Source organism: Theropithecus gelada, chromosome 12 (assembly GCF_003255815.1).
Source record: "Theropithecus gelada isolate Dixy chromosome 12, Tgel_1.0, whole genome shotgun sequence".
In the NCBI taxonomy this organism is placed as follows: domain Eukaryota; kingdom Metazoa; phylum Chordata; class Mammalia; order Primates; family Cercopithecidae; genus Theropithecus; species Theropithecus gelada.
Window position 1 is genome coordinate 20,913,928 of NC_037680.1, and position 21,424 is coordinate 20,935,351.

The 21,424-nt window shown below is 34.7% G+C and overlaps 1 protein-coding gene across 1 annotated transcript in view; it reads right to left on the reverse strand.

The window, feature by feature from the left end:
• LRP1B (LDL receptor related protein 1B) overlaps nucleotides 1-21,424 on the reverse strand; it is a 1,963,100-nt gene that overhangs the window by 1,613,004 nt on the left and 328,672 nt on the right. The window contains exon 2 of the mRNA XM_025404289.1: nucleotides 18,429-18,551. Within this exon, the coding sequence (XP_025260074.1) occupies nucleotides 18,429-18,551 (123 nt within the window). The remainder of the gene's footprint in view (nucleotides 1-18,428; nucleotides 18,552-21,424) is intronic.

Genomic DNA, 21,424 nt, shown 5'->3' on the forward strand with positions numbered 1-21,424 from the left:
CATAGGGAATGCTTCTGGCAATAACTAAGCAAGACAGAATAAGAAAGGATAAACTAAGAACAATAACAAAAAAGTAAATATGAATACAGAGCCATTGATCTCAGATCCATAGTTTTGACATTCAAAACTCAGAATCTTTTTTGTCTATTGAAATACTAATTTATGAATCCATATTTTCATTCCCTTAAAAAGAAAGTACAGATGTTCAGTGACAGAAAGGAAGCTCTTATGGACCCTGCATTTATCTTAATATATGTTTTATTGTGAAAAATTACCAGTTAGGGCCGGGCGCGGTGGCTCAAGCCTGTAATCCCAGCACTTTGGGAGGCCGAGACGGGCGGATCACGAGGTCAGGAGATCGAGACCATCCTGGCTAACAGGGTGAAACCCCGTCTCTATTAAGAAATACAAAAAACTAGCCGGGCGAGGTGGCGGGCGCCTGTAGTCCCAGCTACTCGGGAGGCTGAGGCCGGAGAATGGCGTGAACCCGGGAGGCGGAGCTTGCAGTGAGCTGAGATCCGGCCACTGCACTCCAGCCTGGGCGACAGAGCGAGACTCCGTCTCAAAAAAAAAAAAAAAAAAAAAAAAGAAAAATTACCAGTGAAAGACTCCATTAGAGAGTCAGTTATTTAATTAAAATGAATCATGTGTTGTATAGTATGGCTTGAATGTGACTGCAGACATACATCCTGTGCTGTGGTAATATTAATAGACTGAGTTAGCTACTTTCCTAATCACTAACAGGTTTCCTAATACGTCATAAAGACTATGATCTAAAAGATAAAATAAATATACCTATTGCTAGTTATTATAAAACTGGACACTTCATTTCTATTTCTATGAGGTCCATCCTACGACACGCAAATCAGAACCACAGGGAACCAATGTGGTCTCAGACAACAGGGAACAAATAGTGTAATGACATTCTACTTAGCTAAATTTAGATTTGATTATGTTATGATATCAATGAAAAGGGAAAATAAACAGTTCAAGACAAATAGATTATTAATTATTCTGAAGATTAAGAAAAATATATTGAAAAAGAAAACATTCTTATAATATGTCTCTGTCATAGGTGGTCCATTGATAATAATAAAAATTTTTGAACAAGGTTTTTAAGAGATTATTTCCTTGCCTACCATATTAGATGCTATCAGCTGCCTTGTTAAAAGGATAAATTACATTTTGGTTGAATCCACTGCTTGTTACAGCAAGTTATTCTTTCATTTCATGGCTGCACATTACACATTGTGAAAAAACATTCCTTTTTTCTCTGTTCATAGTCAAGTATCTTTTTGCTGATTAAAATAGCTTCATATTGCATGCTTAATGAAATTGCTAAATACTTGTTTTAAATCACAACTTTGCTTTTTTAAAATAGTGTTATGTTCTTCATTCTAAAAGACCATCTGCTTTCAATTGACAATGGGTTTCATGAGTAATGCTAAGGAGAAACACTTTACACTTAAACACATTTTTGCTGGAATAAAGGGTAACACTCCACTACTACTTACACACATTGAACACTTTTGTTTAGTGCCTAAAGGCCAAACATGTCATTGCTATAATGAGAGTTTCTATAACAGATTTATCTGGTCCCAGGTTCCAAGGTTAAGCACAACACGGGCTTAACCTGAAGTTCCAAGGTTCCAAGGCACAAGCACAACACTTTAGGAAACAGTAGTAACAGATTATAATTTAAAAATCACTTAAAGTTATCAGAATTATTTGTATACAAAATTAATGCTGCCAAATTTCCAAATTGTACCATCATTTGCTTTTTCATTAGAGAATAGCATATGAAAACTCTTTCCAGTATATAATTACTACTTTTATTGCAAATGAACAACTTATTAAAATGTCGCTATTGATATTAGAAATATTTCATCATTTATTTTATGAAATCTTAAATTCCTTACTTTATATTTGTTTTAACATGTATCAATTACAATTAAATTAAAATTTGAGGCACTTCTTTGGAATCTAATGAATTTCCCTTCTTTTTTCTCTTCATTTTCTTTTTTATCTATACATAGAGAGGAGTTTTTATGCTTACTTATTCCAATTAAGTTGGAATATTATTGAAACCGAACTTGTTAGTTAAGTAGCTTTGGTTTCCTTGATATAAATAATGGATCTAATTGTGGGAGCTAAACGTTAACACAAAATAACACAATAAATTTAAAAACAATAAAATAAAATGCATTGAGAGCAAGCATGTTATTAATACTATTGGAATTAGATCATCTAATCATCAGCCTTTTAAAAATTCTCATCCTTAGAATGAATATTTTAGTCTAGAAAGAAAGTAACTTCCCCCCGGGCCCCCACATCTTGACTGCGGTCATGGCCCTCATGAATGGGTTTTAACTTTGATAGATGTCTCCATGAGAGGCCATGGCTAATGAAAACTCTTCCCCTTTGCATCTTCGCATTTCTGCGGTAAGGAAAACAGGAAAGTATTGATTCTTTTTGCTATCAGGAGAGGCCTATTATTATATCAAGACAAACGCTTCACATTTTGTAAAACCTAAACCCCTCTTTTAAATCACCTGCTTACGAATCTCAAGCTAAATAAAATACCAGGTGAAGCTCTTTTGCTGTCAGACCTGATTAAAATCTGTTCAGACTGAAAGGCTCTAGTTCCTGCCAAAATCTACCTGAAGCAACTCTTCAGGTGTGAATTTCTCCAAATAAGCATAAATGATAAAACAAAAATAATTGATATACTATTTCTTAAAAATCACAGATTAGTACTTTGATCACATATGGTATATAAAGTATACAAAATTACAGATAATTACTTTGATCACCATATGTGATATATATAAAAACATGTATACTTTATGATACATAAGATATTTAGGGCATGGTGCTAATAAGAGCCTTCTATTCTCCATATATAACAGACTTTTTTTTACAGCTTTCCTGTAATTTCAAAATATTTTAATAAAGTGTATAATTGGTGTCTTATAGTTCCACAGTACCAATGAAATAAAAATCCCTGGACCAAAGTCAAAAGGATAATTCTTAAAACTGTCCTCAAGAAATTATATGTTAAAAATGTCATCAGATTGTTTCCAAAGTGTAAGGAACATTGCATTTTGGGACAGGTACACACAACTATATTGGGGTAGTTTAATTTTTATCAGAGGTTGGAAATAATCTCTTTAAGCTCCATCAGTATTTCTATCACAGATTTGCCTCTTGGTGAAAATAATGGAGTTGTAAAAGTATTGAAAATGAGACCTTGAATTAAATGTAAATTAGCATTAATTGATTTTCAAGAGATTATTTTTTAGGTTGTTGAGAAGTGAAAGAAAAGCTAATTGATCTGCAGTGTTTTATTCAGTGTTGTTTGTAAGTTTAAAAGAGTCTGAAAGAGTATTTTGCAAGCACCGTAGTGTGATCTAATGGTTTTATGCCCAGTTATTCATCCCTTATATTAGGATATCTTTCTGTAAGTTAAGCAAGGTGAGTAACATTTATACTTATGTTTTACACTGATCCTAATCTCCTAGTCTCCATGCTATCACATGAAAAAGTCACACATATATCAAGTAACTAGATAATTTTCCTTTTATAGAAAAATATTATGTTGTGTGTATGTGCATGAGTGCGTTTGCACATGCGTGAATGTGCATAGCAGCCCTCGAGGGAAGATGGAAGCAAAGGCCAAAGTTAGTGTAGGGATACACATCTACATTCATTTTAAGTTTAGCAATTTAGTTACAAACTATTATTTCAGAGTCCACTTTTTGTGGTGATTCCATTGTTATTATTTTGATAAATAGTGACAGGCAATCAGTACAAAAAAAGGTTTAAAACTATATTACTGGCTGGCACATGTGCAAATTGGAAAGAACAGAAAAGAAGGTATAAGCCAAGGGGATGTCAATTCCAGTCACGGTTCTGATGTGCCCTTAGGCCTGTTGCTTTACCTCACTGCACTAGTATTTTATTTTTATTTTTTCATCTGGCATGTATGCAGGCTGAACCGGTTTTAGTTCGTTGCATATATAAGTGCCCAGTAAATCAACTTTCACTATCAAGAAATAGAGAATGAAAACTAGGAGCAAAACATATATATATATATATATATATATCTTTAAGCAAAATTTAACATGAACCTGGACGTCTGAATCTTGATCACAAAGGATGCGACTCACAGTGGGTTGCAGAGGTCCAGTTTACTCACGGGTTAGATTTTGGCTTTACACAGGCCATTCTCAGCTACTTAATAGTATATTATTGATAGCCAATCTAATTACTGCAATTCCTTGAGCCTAGAACACGCATCAAATTTGTTAAATCAGTTTTTGAGGAATAGCAAATTCTCTCACTCTGTCAAATATAAGTCAATCCCCAAAAGTTTAAAACAAATGTCAAACTTACTATATACTTTTATTTCTATTTATCAATGAAAGAAATACTTAAAGAAAAATAGTTGTGGTAATGCCAATCCAATTACATGGTTCCAATCAGAGTGCAGAAATTCAACATTCATACCTTCAAGAATCCACTTACCTTGAAGGTAAACTGTTCGCACAAACACATCCATCACTGTAGCAATGAAGGTATCATTAATATCTTGTTAAATTTATAAACTGCTTTCTGATTTAGGATTGTAAGAATGCATCTAATCTGCCTTGCCTCAATTTGGATGCTATTATAGGAAGGCTCTTTTAAGAAAACTAGGAGCAGTATGGATTTATTTTTTCTTTCTTTTATTCTTTATCTTCAATTTCAATCTGAACACAGAGATAGCATTGTATTTTTTTTTTTTTTTTTGGCTTTGTATGACATGTGAAAAAGGTTCCAGTAGGAATGCAGTGTCATCAATACTCGATTTGGCTGAAATCCTGACAGTTGTCAACATAACAGAGATGGTTTTATTATAGATTCCTCTACTTGCAAACACTTTCTCTTGCATTTGAAGTTGTAAAGCAGATTCAAATATTTTCTTTCACTATATCAAAGAGTAGGGCCTTGCATAACAACCATCTTTGGGAGGAATGTTTTTGTGTGTGTGTGAAATGATATGTTCTTCAGGGTCTACTTTCCCTTTTGAAATGCTACATTCAATTGTTGCATTGCTGAACCAATTAAATATATATATACAAAAAACTTGCTGACAGTAGTAAAAGAAAGATTGGATGAAAAAATTCTAAAAAGGTAGACTGTCCCTGTCTCAAGGCGGTTTTTCCTTATTTATGTGAAGAAAGCAGTTCATAAAGCAATTGTGTAAATTTCTTAAGGTATGTTGGAAATAATTCTGTGATTCCTGAATTCTATAAAGAAGGTACCTAGTCAAATAAACTTCCAATTAAAGTTTAACTTTGAAAATAATCATATATATATATATATATGTAAAACTATATGTATCTTCAGAGAGTTCTTAGAAATGGATGAAACTATTGTCAAGTGCTCTGCATCATATTTGAAACTGCCTATGGACTTATTTTTTAAATCTCAGGCAAAAAAATGTATAGACTGCTCACCCTATGCAGAACAATGGATGGGGATACAAAGAGAGGAAAAGATTTCTGTCCTTAAGGATTCTAACAATGTCAGGAGGGAAACAGAGTATTTGCTCCTTGAAACAGAAGTAACAGTTATTCTGTGTGTCATACTTAGCTACACTAGGAAAATCCAATGTAAGGTTTTGGGCAGAGGAAAGGGAGGGTGAGTGACACAATTCAAAAATTGCAGAGTTCAAATTTATCAGCCCAATTCTTCTTTTAGTATAAGTTTTCAAATTCAAACAACATAAGGATATTGTTGTTTGTAAGGTCTTAAGTTTTATTGTTTTCTAAGTCCTTTTCCTAATGGAATAGTTAGAACCATGAAAGACTCCTTCTATCTTAAACTACATACTTATAAGGTTTAGAGCTATGCCTTATGTTCTGAAAAACATTTTGTTGTAATTTAATGTTGGTGATGAAGTTATGAAGCAGCATCAAACCAACCTACCTTTTCATTCAACACAATGAGGAAAGTGCACCATAACTTATGGAGTATTATTGGGAAAATATTTACCTGGTAAGAAAACAGCCAGAAAAATTTTGGTTGTGTGATATTCTATAGGTAAATATAATACCATAATAAACAAAAGAAAAGCTGGAAACTATTCTAAAGAAGACTAAAAACCTATGACAATTATAGGCAATGCATTATCCTTGGTGGGATCCTAGATTCGGTAAAATAATTACAAATAAAACTCTGGGGACAATTGGAGAAATTTGAATATGAATTAGATATGATATAGTATTATACCTGTGTAAGGGTTATATAAGAATATGTATTGTTCTTAGAAAGATTTAGGTGTAAACACATGTCTGCATGTATTAAAATGGTTTGGCAAAAAACATGTATAAACATACAAATGTATATGTGTGAACATGACAAATATGCATTAGAGACAGATAAAGAAAAAACAAACACCACAAAATGTAATGCTTGATAAATCCAGTGTATACAGGTGTTTATCATACTGTTATTCTGATATTTCTGTCAGCTTAAAGTTCTTCACAATAAAAAGCAGAGGGAGGAAATTCAACTTTTAAAACAAATAACAAGTTATCTTTATGAGATAAGCTGGTGACTAAAGATGTCTTCGAATATATTTTAAAGGCTGGGCGTGGTGGCTCACGCCTGTAATCCCAGCACTTTGGGAGGCCAGGTAGGTGGATTGTGAGGTCAAGAGATCAAGACCAGCCTGGCCAACATAGTGAAACCCCATCTCTGCTAAAAATACAAAAATTAGCTGGGCGTGGTGGTGGGCCCCTGTAGTCCCAGCTACTCGTGAGGCTGAGGCAGGAGAATCACTTGAACCCAGGAGGTGGAGCTTGCAGTGAGCCGAGATTGTGCCACTGCACTCCAGCCTGGCAACAGAGTGAGACTCCATCTCAAAAATAAATAAATAAATAAATAAAAAATAAAAAAAATATATAAGCAAAATTAGCTTGTGTTTTATGGGTTGAATTGGTCTTCCCAAAATTCATATGTTGAAGTCCTAAACTTCAGTACCTCAGAATGTGACTGTATTTCAAGATAGAATTTTAAGGAGGTAATTAAGGTAAAAGAGGTTGTATGGGTGGGCCCTAATCCAATATGACTGTCATCCTTATGAGAAGATGAGATTAGGGCACAGATACACTCAGCAGGATAACCCTGTGAAGACACTAGACGAAGACAGCCACCTGCAAGCCACAGAGAAGGGCTTAAGAATGAAACCAACCCAAGACCTTGATTTCAGAATTCCAGCCTCCAGAACTATGAGGATATAAATGCGTTTTATTTAAGCCACCCAGTCTGTGGTATTTTCTTAAAGCAGCCCAAGCAGACAAATACACGATGTTAGTCGGAATTCTAATGACTCCCAGTTACCTTCACCCTTGTCTGACCCCTCCTCTCTTTTGAATGTGGGTAGAACCTGTGAGTATAATGCGATATCATTCTTAGGATTATATCACATTCCACGACAAAAGGGAGATAGCTAAGTGTTCTAGTCACATGATGTCTTTAAAGACAGAGTGTTTTCCCATTTGGCCACAGAAGCGGAAGCCAGGGATTTGAATCATGAAATGTGAGAGCATTTTGACACACCACTGTTTGGTTTGAAAATGGAGGGGTCGCATGCCAAGACATGTAGATTGCTTTTAATTGTTGAGCATGGCTGCAGCTGCAACCAGAAAGAAAATGTGTCCTTGGTCCTAAAACCACAAGAAACTGAATTCAGCAAAGACCCTACATGAGCTTGGAAGCCAATTCTTCCTCACACCCTCTAGATAAGACCCCAGCCTGAGGGACTCCTTGATCTCAGCCTTGTGAGGCCTTATGGAGAAAATCCACTTGATCCCACATGCTCTTCTGAACCACAAAACTGAGAGATAATAAATGGGTTTCAACATGTTAAATCTGTGGTAATTTGTTACACCAAAATTAAAAAAAAATAAAACTGATTTAAAAATCCAGATTCTTCACTGTTACGTTCAACAATCTGTTTTTAAAATGTGTGTATGTGTGTGTGTGTGACAGAGAGGCTAAGATAATGTTGTTATACTTATTTTTTTCAGATTAATTTGTTTATATACACACAAACTTCACGTGTATATGTATATAAATATTAAACTATATAAATTATACAGTTATTAACATAATGACATATATACTCTTATGATCATATCCTTTCTAATTGGAAAAATAAATAATTTAAATCCTCTCTCCAATTATTACTACATCTCTCTTTCATTTTTGGCATATTTATCTTATTATTCCCAATATCAACCACAGGCCCTGTCATACAGTAGTCAATTAAAATTTGTTATGTCTACACTGAATGGCTGAACATACATATATCTGGATAGCATATGTACATGAGGTTGAATGGCATCATGGAAAGCAGGTTGACTTGACTGCAGTGTGACATAGGTAGGCATGACAATCTTGTTCCACTAAGCATCAAGATGTTGACCCTGGGAATCCCTTGAACTCCAGACTGTATAGCATGCTGCAGTGTTCGCTTGTAGCTCTATCACTTAATTACTTTAAGTAAATCTCCTTGTGCTTTATTTTTATCACTTGTAAAAGGTGACCATGAATATTATCATAAATAGGGCCACCAATCTCCTATCGTGTCATCATGCAAATTAGAAAATAGTGCCTCCTCTTCAAGATAATTTATTCCCATTTGTGAGAAAATATATATACCCATGCTATGTGCAATATTTATGTCACTCCAGGACCTTGTACAACCTGAGCAACTGTGCCTAACACTCTGCTCAGGGTTTTTGTCAGGATCAAAGGAGATAATCCATGTAATCTTCACAGCACAGCATCTGGCACATAGGAATCATTCATTTGTGTCAGTAATCATCATTAATCTCTATCATAAACATCATCTTCTTTAACATGGAAAGAAAAGCATCTTACCAGAATAGATAAAATGAGAAAAAAACTAGCATAGGTTAAAGCTATGGCACACAAAAACGCATGGGATAAATTGTTGCTTTTATGTGCTCAGAAGCACCTTCATGCAGTAGTCCCCCAATAAATAGCTGCTGATTGATTCGTTTCTAGATTTTGTAAATAAAAAGCACCTACATATTATGAGAAATGTAGTTCAATGACAAAATATTCTTTACTATTTAAGTGAAAATGAATAATGTGTCATTTATTTCAAAATTGAATTGCCTAACATATGCACATTTGAAAGCAAAATGTAACAAAATTCCCCAAAGGCTCTTGTGGAGAAAGAAATGTTTCTTTTTATTGTCAAATTACATAGAATTTATTGTCTAACCCAATGATAGATTCAGAATTGAAAATTACAATAATCTAATATAGATTATAACCTAATATAGAATATTAATTATATACATGTTTGGATGTATACATCTGTTATATATTTCTACTGTTTTCCTCAGAAAATAATAGTACTTAGGTCAAGTATGCAAGTTTGTTTATATATGCATGCATGTGTGTGTTTCTATATATTTTAGAGACAAGATCTCACTCTATCACCCAGGCTGGAGGGCAGTGGCTCAATCATAGCTCACTGCAGCCTCAAGTTCTTGGGCTCAAGTAATCCTCTTGCCTTGGCCTCCTGAAACACTAGGATTACAGAGTTGAACCACTGCACATGGCCCATTTTTTGTGTTGTAACGAGATAGCTTTGCAAAGAAAGCGATTAACTGCACTTCTGTCTACATGTCATAGATCACCAGAAGGACGGGTCTCAGGCAAATCTATTTCTGAAAAGTTTGGAGCAACCCATCATCTGTCAATACTTGAAAAAAACCATACATTTGCAGTATGTTTTTTAGTGGAATTTCAATGAGAAGTGCTTTTTCATTTGAATAGTAACTCTGTGTAATTACATTATGTGTTCTTAAAGGTCTATAACTACCTTTATTTACCCCACCAGAAACTGGTGGTTTCATTTCACATTTCTTTAACAGGCTTATAATGTCTATAACATTAATACTCTAGAATTTAGTAATATTTCATACATATCTTCAAGAAAAATATAAGAAATTTTTAATTGCTGGATTGTTTTTACACTGGTATTAAATGAAACTGTAATAGATATATAGTAGGATATGGAATTTATCTGGTAGTGCTACCATAACAAAATACCACACACTGGGTGGCGTAAACAACAGAAATTTATTCTCCTACAGTTCTGGGGGCCATAAGTCCAAGATCAAGAAGTCTGCAAGGTTGGTTTCCTGTGAGGCCTCTTTCATTTGCTTGCAGATGGCCACCTCTTTGCTAAATTCATGCTTAATTCTAAGATGAGTATTTTATATTAACAATTACTTTTCTGTTGGCAACTCAGTCAGTGGTGTTGGGAAGTGTTTTTGTTTTCTTCTTTGCAGATGGGTACCCAGGAAAATGTCTCAGTTGAGGAATTCTTCTCTCTTGTATCTAACCTTTCAGGGTTGGCCAGTGAATAATATGTGCATACTCTTCCCTCCCAAGGTATCTTTCTTCAGAGCAAAAATAGAAACTATGAGATGAGTGGATTGCTACAAACCCTATCCACTGAATTCGATCCCTCCTACCCAAGCCTTCTTTTTACCTATCTTTGCCTGAACTTTTCTCCTTTGAGTGCAATTCTGCCATCCTGAAAAACAGAAAAGCTAATGTTACAAAGTTTTTAGTAAAAACAAAAAACAAAACAAAACAAAACAACAAACCAAACACTCAAAGTCAGTTATATTGCCTGAACTTCAACAGGGCCAATATAGCAGTTAGTAAACTGATGAGATGCTCTGGCCTACTGAAAATTCCATAGGCATAGAGTAGAGCTATTTCAGGGTAGAATGACAGAAGACATGGGGAGAAACGAAGGCATCCCCATTAAAAATAAGTTCCTAGAACACAACATCCTTTAGTGCTTCATTTAGCAAAATATGTCATTTTAGAGGCACTTCTGAATGAAAGTCAAATGTAAATTTTATACACTGACTATAAAGAATAAAACGTCCTCCGGGAAGAAATGTGCTCACCCATGAAAGGTAAGAAGCCTTCATCCACAACCCAAATGCTAGATTAGTTATAGAGAAATGATGGATTGAATAGTTTCTGGGAAGACTCCTTGCTCAGCCTTCAGCTTTGTCCCTGTAGAGTCCTGCAAGAGCGTTTGTTTACAGTACATCATCCTTTAGGCCAAGGAGATTTCACCAGTTGTCTCTAGAATTCCTGTATTTCATTTCACCCCTTTTATTTTACATCATTTCAAAGTTTTCATTCCCCATAGTTTATAGCCCCACCTGAGGGACACGTGTCCCCTTTTATTTGTGACCTGTGGTCTTGGATCAGAAGACTGAAAAGCAGTGAATTCTTGAGTGAAAAGGTGAGGCTTTGTCATTGCTGAGCTCACTATGGCTGTGTGAATTGTAGTTTCATCACCTATGCCTGCAATCAACTATTTTTTTTTTTTTTTTAATTGCAGAGGCAGACTCTCAGAGACCCATTAGTGCATTGTGAGGGCAGAATGAGGAGAAATGTCACCCCCTACTCCGACCCCACTGTACTGGGGAACTGTACCAATGTTAGGCCCTTTCAATTCACAATTACACTGATCCCCACCTTCCTATCACCCCTGCATATCAACTCTTAAGTGGGAGTCTTTTTATTATTAAAGAAGGGTCAATGCTTTTTGGCCTCTCTACTGCTGAAGAGAGGAGTCTCAGAATAAAATGAAGAACAAAACAAAAAGAATTGAAAGAGACATAAACTGTCCTCATGGGTCTCATATGCTTTCCCTCTAATCTGTAAGATCATTTTGGCTTTTCTACCTAACGAAAAGCTTAGCTTTGTGACTCTCATATATTAGCTCATTGCAAAGTGACCTCTAAATCACCATTACTTAGAAACACGGACCATACTTCTATCTGTTTTATAGTTTCTATAGTCTACTTTCAGTGCCTTATTCTACTATATAATTTTAAAGGGCGGTATCTGTTTGCTAATAACCTCCCACCTGAATTCTATTTTATTTCTCTGACCTATGTCAAAGGTAGAAAGTTTAGAAGGAAATTATAAAAGGATTTCTATCTTATATCCAAGGGGAAAGGTCAGTGTATGAATATAAGAAGTTCATTAAAATCCTACTACCTAAATAAAGTCTAAAATCTCACAACAATGGAAACATAATAGAAGCACTGGTCAATTCATGCAGATTCACATCTCACCTAATGACTTATAGCCATTTTCATTTTTCACAGATGCTTCTCTTCCTAGTACCCAAGAGACTTGCTCTTTTTATGGCATTGTTCAATTAGAACTGATCACTCCCAAAGCCAGTGTGAAACAACCCTTTTGGGATGGCCTTCCATGATTTTCAAATGACAATGTATTTTTAAATTAGGTGGCCTGAGGATTCTTTTAGGAATTGGATCCTGCTTTATCTCAGTATTTCAAAAAAGGAGGGCAAGTTCAAAGAAATATAAACTCTGTTTTCACTAACAAGAGCCAGCTTAGAAGGGGAGAGAAGGATTATAAACTCAACTTCTTTATTTTTTTAAAATGAGATATTATCTACATTTCAGGACTGCAGTGTCAATTAATATTTTTTACTACTGTATATTTTAATACATGTATTTCAAATTTAGCCAATTATTCAACATCAATGATTCTGAAAGAGTTCCTAGAAAAAATCACCTGTTTCCAAATAATTTCTATACCAAATTTATCCCAGTGTTTGAATGTAATATATCTGATCATTGGAAATTATTTATAACTTAACTTGATTAGCATATGTAGATTAAATCTCTTCTCTAGCCATGCCCTTAGGGAATAGAACTGACTTTCAGTTAGGTTTTGAGTAAGAATGAGAGAGGATAGACTGAGAGGGGGCAGTTGGATGGTCTTTCAAAAGAACCTCAAGGTAAGGTGCTTCGTTGTGGGCATCTGGAATGCAGATGGGGTATGGAGTGGAGAAGGAATGTTACTATGGAATAGGCACTCATTCTGAGCACCTTACTGTGAGGCAGGTACTATCATTTCCATTGTACAGATGGGGTAATGGAGGCACAATAGGGTTAAATTAGTTGTCCAAGAGCAAAGATATTCATGGAAAAACTGAGCCTTGGAGCCAAGCAGTTGCTGTGACCATGCACTGTCCGTAACATCTCCTATGCAGCAGATGCCAAGGAGGAGAGTGAAGGGATACTATGGTATATACTACCAAGTTCCTTTGCCTGCCCAATATCTCTTCTTCCCTTTTCTTTACTAGCAGAACACAAAATATTGTTTTGGAAAGCAACCAGGTCTTGTTGACAATACTCGTTGCCCCATGCCCCGCATAACCCATTCTGGTGAAGGAGATCTACTGTGTTTGCTTTCTGTAAAATTTATCCTTTTCCTGACGGAGAGGCTCAGCTGGCATTTGCCTTTTCCCTTTTCTCTTTTCCTTCTGGATGTCCAAAATGAAATTATCTACTAGGGGAGAAGCAGCCATACTGTGGATATGGAACTGAGTAGGAGAGATAGAAGAAGCCTCTTGGCATTCTGAATCTGTCACATCAGTTCTGAATTATCCACGTTTGCAACTTCTGTTTTTATGAAAAAAGGAAAACCCTATTTGATTAAGTCACTGTTTCTATAACATGTGGTCAAATGCAATCCTAACCAATAAGGAAGTATGCAAAAATAGAAGGAAACAAAATCCAGTATATGTAGACTACACCATATTGCATCAGTCTGGCACCATGACTGGTGGATGCAAACACAATTCCGTGCTTCGTGCATTCATTGTGTAAGGTTATGCTGTTCCATCTAGCAGCAGTGCCTGAGCACAAACCTACCTGAACTGTATAGCAGATATATTTCAGCTATGCTACTACAACAAAGATTTGGCAAATTATATAGCCTGTTGGGCAGATCTGACCTGTGGCCTGTTACTGTACAGACTGTAAGCTGAGAGATTTTGTTTCCTTCCTCCTTTTTAAAGGTTTTCAAAACAAACTGAAAAATAAATAAAAACAAAGAATATGCAATAGAGATCATATGGACCTTTAAAGCCTAAATATTTACTATCTGGTCTTTACAGAAAATGCGTGCTGACCCTTGTAGAAGGACAAGACAGAGAAGAGTCCAGTTTGCAAATATTGCTTAGGCCATTTTTATTATCCTTTGTTGGTCAATGAGTCATTATGTCCAAAACATGATCTGTGACGGAAGAACTCACTCAATGATTCTTTGACGAGGAATGGGCAGGAAATAGGGAAGAAGGTTGAATAGCATGGCTAATACTTTGCTTTCTTAAAAAGAAAGAATCTAGTTTTAAGTATAATGATGTCAGATATCCGGAAAATATCATACATCAGCTGGAGCCAAGTGTTGAAAAAGAAGTATCATTAAGCATTCCACAGAAAATTCTAGAAGGAATTGAATTTTGAATACCTCAGAAGTGCCTTTTAAGAAGACGTTCCTGTTACAGGTGGTACCAAGCTTTCATTCTCTAACTAAACACTTCCACTATTTATTTTCATTCCCATCACATGCTATGCTAACAACACTGGGTTAAAAACCATGAGTAGAAAGATAGTGATTTCCCTGATTTTCTATTCTCATTGCCTATAGAACCTAAAACTGGTGTTAGTCTTTATTTAGACACTTGAAAAATTATTTTAAACAATATGCAGAAATAAAGGCTTTCATTTTTATGACTCAAAGTCCTCTCTCATACACAATGGTAAGATTATAAATTATTAAAATTTTCCAGTTGTGTATTTTAGATAATTCTTCCCAACATGAAATCAGCTTAGTTGTAAGTCAACCTCGTACAACAGTTTTCTATGTGTATTGCTGTTAGCGAACTTTAACTCCTGCTTCATGAATGCTAGAGAATACCCTAGAGCCTGGGAACAAACAAACACAGAAGAGAAGGAAAACATGGACTTGATAAACTTTCAGATTTCTAAATATCTAAATTTTATTTAGTTTCTAGGATTTCTTATTGTTCTGTACATATGTTTTCCTTCTAAAGCATTTTATAAGTAAAGCTTTTCTTCTTGCTAAACAATATCCATTTAATTCCTGTTAGAATTTTGTCACTTCAGAGATTTCACAATGACACAATAAATTCTATGCTACAGTGGTCTTTCTATCATTTTAAAGCTAAGTGGATTTCCAAAAAAAATAACTATTGCATCAGCTGTTTTTATCTAATATTTTGAAGATACAAAATATTTGTCTTCAAATCAAAGACGTTAAAATACTTTTGTTCATATTCTGAGCACAAAATTAACCTTCCTAAGAATCAGTCTCCAAGGTTTTCCATTATTAATATTTATCTTTCATATCAAATGTATACATTCATATAATTATAAAATTATGCAATTATTTTATGTAGATTAGTGAAGACTGCATGTGAATATCATAAAACAACACATTACAAAGTACTGTGATTACAGAAAATGATAATGGTGAACATCTGGATTGAGAAATTTAAATTTGCAAAAGACTGATATTTTCATAAAGCTTTTTTTTCTATGCATGTCTGAATTTCAACTGGTATTGACTGAAACCATTTATATGGAACAGGCTAATTAAATATAAATCTAAATATCTTGAACAGATTAAATGAATAAAACAGTTAGAAAATATAGTTATTTCTCTGTCTTTGTTATGTGGCTAATCAATAAAGAGCAGTTTCAGTATTGCCTTTAAGGATATTCAGCAATGTTAATGTTAGAGGATAAAATATGAATGGCCAAAGTGAAGAAACATTTTAAATTTGAATCCATCAAATGTTATTGGAGAGAAAAGGACTATATGCTTAAACTGCCAAAAATATCTTGAGCAGGTATGAATTTTATTTTACAAACTAAGTAAGCAGAATATCAATCTCTATTTTTAATTAACTGACATTCTATTTCCAATTTGAGGCCTCTGTCTGCTAAAAGCCCCTAATCTCTGTGAACTGAAGGACCCCCTTATTACACAAATTCAAGGTGGTATGTACCTTATTGGCAGGGCGGTTGTTCAAATATTTAACAGAATTGCAGTGGGACTTTAACCAGTAGATGCCTAATCAATCAGGGTGAATACTGCTCAGTGCACACAGGCCTGGTCCACTGGTGTGGGCCTGCTGGGTATCTGCCATGATTTTAGAGACATGGAGTGGGCATAGGAGGAGGGCGGAATATTTGTCATCACCTACTTTGACATGCATTGAGAGGTCTCTTTTCTCTCTGGACTTTACCTACTGACTACACAGGTTACTACTGCCCCTTTAGACACAAAATCTCTCCAGTCTGATTCTCCACTGAGCTCCCTCTTGAGCACAAAGGGAACATCCTTGTTCACCATTCTTCACCAGCATGAAGGAGACTTCGGCCTAGAAGTCCCATGCTACCATTTCTTCTCAACTACTATTGCATTGTGCCAGTCACACAGTTCTATGGCATTTCTCCTCCACTCTGGCTTTCCTGCATATGAATTCTGCAAATCTATGTCATGTCCTTGTTATTTTCTCCATCACAGAATTCATGGGAGGATCAGGGCAGAATGTGAGACCCCATTACCAAAATTAAAGAACCCTGACTCTTGCTCTGATTATGCTATGACAGTCTTTCCTTGTAGCTAAAGAGGAGAGAATTTCATTTCTAGATAGCACTTGAAAAAGAGAGGGCTAAAGCTTAAAGAGAGTTGGGATATTGAAAAGTGGTCTCACTATTTGTATAATGTAGGACCAAAGCATTTATTATTGTTGTTTTACCACATTCCTATATCTCTTCATTCATATGCACAATACTGAGATTTATCTTCCCTTTTCAAACACCTTTATTAAGATGTAATTGACATGACATAATTTGCCCATTTAAAATGTGCATTCCTGTGTTTTAAAACATATCAACAGAGTTGTGCAAGCATCATCACAATCTAATTTAAGAACATTTTCATCAACCCCCAAAAGACCATATATTCAATAAGAGTCATTCCTCATTCCCTTCCCTGTGACGCACATTACCTAGCTCCTGGCAACCTCTCTCTGCTTTTCTATCTCTATAGATTTGCCTATTTTGCATCTTGTATATGAAGGGAATCATAAAACATGTGATCTTTTTTGATGAGCTTCTTTCCCTTAGCATGTTTTCCAGGTTCATCCATGTTGTAGCATGCATGAGTCCTTCATCCCTTTTTATTACCAAATAATATTCCTGTATATGGGTTTATCACAATTTATGCATTAGAATTTTTCCTATGAATCTTTTATTTTTAACTTATCTGCTGAGAACCTTGTCTATGCTGTAAGGAGTCTAGTAAAGAGTTTTGAAAGGATTTTGGGAGTTAACTAGTGAAATTGGCAAAAATTAGAAATGTAGCAGTAAATGATTATAACCTCTTCCTGTGGAAAAAGCGATCAGCTCAAAATAAAGAGAAGCAATTCTTGCAAATATTCAAGTATTCACTGTTTGAGAAACCTTAAAAAGACTGTCGAACATAAAGGAAATTAGTAAGCATTTGCCTCTAACAGCAAGATTTTCTTCAAAACTGTCTGCAAGACTTGAAAACGGATAAATGAAAATGGAAAATGGAACCAATAATTGTTATTTCAACATTATCAAGCAATGAAGATGATGTATTTTTTTTCACATTAATTTCATACAACTATGTGGTTACTCTGTGGATGATATTGACATGTCAGCATACCCGGTTGCCTGAGGAGCACAGGTTGATATGAAAAGTTCTAGAAATATCACTACCAATATTCAGGGGACTGTTCATACCCCTTATGATAAGTGGGTATTAAAAAACGTGGGCCATATGTAGCTATGGTCATATTATTATTTATAATTTTGTTATAGTGGTATTTGTAGTATGGAAAAAGCCTTCGGTGGATTTCAAGTTATAGTAGTACAACTATGATTAGGATTCATATATACTAAGGGTTTCTGAATGTGATATTATAAAGACAAATATCCTAACTCTATGAATGGATAAAGTTTCTATCTTTCAGTCTCAAAGGAAAATATGTTCAATTATATGTGTAGTGCCTTAAAATATTAATAGAAATAACATAGGAACTAAAGCTTGATTTCTTCAATATTCCTTCTGTCTCAAAAGGTGTGAGATAATTTATTGGGGAAGGTCTTTTCCCTTTTAGTTCTATATTTTAAATAATTTTTTTTCTCAAGTCATTTTTTTCTAGTGTTAACACAATCACACTGAAATAATTAACCTAACATTTTCTTCCTTTCATAAGTTAATTCACACTCCAAAACTGCATTTTAGGCTCTCTTTCACATACTCATATTTTTAAAAACACAAACAAAAGTTTCCAAATTTCTTAGGCTATTTGGGAAAAAAAAAAAAAGAACAATCTAGAACAGCAATCATCTGTGAAAACAACTGACATTTAGTTTGACATGTAAGATAAATCCGAATGGCATGAGAACCTTTCTACTCACAGGTATCTAAAGACTCGTCTGAATCATCAGGGCAGTCAGGGTCCCCATCACACAGCCAGCTCTGGGAGACACAAGTCACATGATCGTGGCAAAGAAATTCACCAGGATCACACAACTGCTGATCTGAAAATGAAAATGTTTCGAAATAAAATATGAATGATCTGAACATGGGCAGAAGGAGCAGTACAAAGATGAAATGTGAGAAAGCAATACATAAAAAGTACATGAATATGATCCACATTTTCTGTTCAGCAACAAAGACAAACCAATTATTTTTCTTAATTTTAACTACTCAGCTCAAACACACAATTTTAATACACTTGACTTTGTTATAGGTTCACACAATCTGTTCTGGAAATAGTCAAAAATTCTGTTTGTGTTTATGACTCGGGGCTTTATCGGATCAAAGACAGAATATATATATTTCAGCAAGTAAGTTTTATATAAGATGTTGAATCAAAGCAGAGGCTCTTGAGCATAGAAATTTTAGTTTCTCAGCTCCGAGAGAAAGAAAAAATCAGTTGAGTTAAATATTAATATTATAGTTAAAAATCCATTTCTGAGATTCAGTTCTTAACTATCCATCCTGATACTGGGACTTTGTGTCTCTACATGAGTTGGATACCCAATATCACGGTATTTTCTTTTTTTTTTCTTTTTTTTTTTTTTTTGCCATGACTTCCAAGGTGACAACTTCTGCTACTAGATGGCAGAAGTGATAGTAAACTTCCATAAGGTTTTTTTTTTCTAACTCAGATGTTCTACAGTTGGTTGTGACTAAAATGTCTGCTGTTTTCCTTCCTTTGTTTCAGGATATTTGATATCTGCAGCCTTCCCTTAAGTCCTCTCAAACTTGTCAGATGTTTGTTTTTTCACAACATATTTACTTATACCATGTGAGTCCCTTTAAAAACTAATTCTTCTCTACATCTTAGTATGCCTGAAATAGGAATGTTTCTTACAATCATGGTCTCTGAATGTGAAGAAGTGTTGGGAATATCTTAGCCATTATATTTCACTGGTAATTTTGTTATGTGTACATAAAAATAACTTAAGATAAAAAAAAAACCAACATTAAATAGCTCTCAGTGAGCTCTTTCAATAAATATCAAATAAAAATTTTAAGTGATATGAAAGCATTAGGCCATAACTTAATTGACAATTTTGCCTGAGCAATATGGAAAATAATACTACCTATTACTCTCAGTGGTATCCTAGATTTGATTTAATATGGTACATATTTCCTTTCTCTCCCTCAACTTCCCTCCTCCTGATACCAGCAGCATAAATTTCAGTAAATACGCGTTACAAACACATATATCTTTAAAATCTACAGATGTGGGGTATAAGTGTAGCCTTTTCCATACTCAAGCTATAGCTATTTTATCCTATTATATTTTCATTAAGTTAACCACCAACAACATGCTCATCACCATCACTATCATAATGATTTTTTACATTAAGTTGCTTAAGCATACTTTGTATTTGGCCCCAGACTTGGTGCTGTAGAATCAAAGATGTAGAAGCCAGTCTTTGTCTTAAAGGATCAAATAGACTAGTTGTGTCTACAGATCTCATTCCCCAAAAAATGGTAAAAGAAGAGGCCACAGGAAGAGACAGGTTGAGACAAATTAAAAAAAAAAAAAGTTTTGGGATGCCTGCATTCCTCTCAAGATGGGTGGGCTTTGGATAAGTGGAATACAGGACATTCCAGATAAAGTTTAAACAGTTGCTAAGGTAATAACTATTGCGGTGCATTTGAGATAAAACACATTTTCTACTGAAATGGAAATGTCATTCAGGTTATAAGACCTGGGTTTTCCCCACCAAACAGTGGTGTGTGATATTTATAAGTATGCGTGAATGCTAGAGGAGGAGTGCTTACATTTTGCTTTAGGCTGTCACATAATTTTTGAAGTTAATGTAGAGAAAGAGCATGGAATAAAATACAAATTATTTTACTTAAAGATAAGGAGACCATATAATTTATCACCAAGCTGAGAGAGTTCTAGGACTGAAAGCAAGTTTATTAGTAATTACACTGGGACAACAGGTATAAACCAAGTTTATCCCAGAAAAGTCAGAATGGATGTTAATTTTATCTATAGCTACTTTGTCTTTGATCTATGATCTTGAAATGCTAGATTTTACCTCATTCCTCCTAAACCATAAAAAATTGTTATGTGGAGAGGGGGAAATGTCATTCCATAGTGTGTAACTCAGTGAATAATTGATAAGTGCTTGCTGAAAATATAAAGAAGTAAAGAAGACTATAAAAATGATTTATGGTGTTGGAATAGAGCATCTTAAAAACATAGGTCAAGATCAGTTATGAAGGACCTTGATTGCCATTAGAAGTATTCTGTCTGTAATTTGAAGCCATGGAAAATACTTAAGAAAAGGTAATTAATAATAAAACATGCTACAAAGCCATCTCCTAGGAGACTCTTACAATTCTCTAGAGAAGAGTTCAAGATGATTGGACTAAGGTATTGGGGAATTAAATGAATTCTAATGAATTCTAATCATAAACACTCTGATCCAAGTGATGTGACATATGAGTTAAGAATTGGTGACTAAATATTTGAAAGGCCCCAATATGTCTTCAAGTATATAAACTTAAACAATGGATGGCGTCATAAGATCAAGTTATGATATGTAGATAGAAAAAAAAAAAAGACTGGCTTCGTGTGTACATATGTCTGTGAACCTGCTTATGGTGGGGAGTGGAATAATAGTAGAAATAACAGAAGAATAAATAGTGAATGTTTTATAGTGCTATGTAGTGCAAAAAGCACCACCCCATCTCAATTTGTTCATTCATTTATTTATGCCACACATATTATTGAACTTCTACTGTGTTCTAGGCACTAGGGATACCATAATGAAAATAAATAAATAAAAATAGAGCAGAATGCCTGTGATAATGGATCTTACATTATAAAGGGAGGAGAGAAACAAAAACGAAACAAATGAGCTAAGTGTATAGCATATTA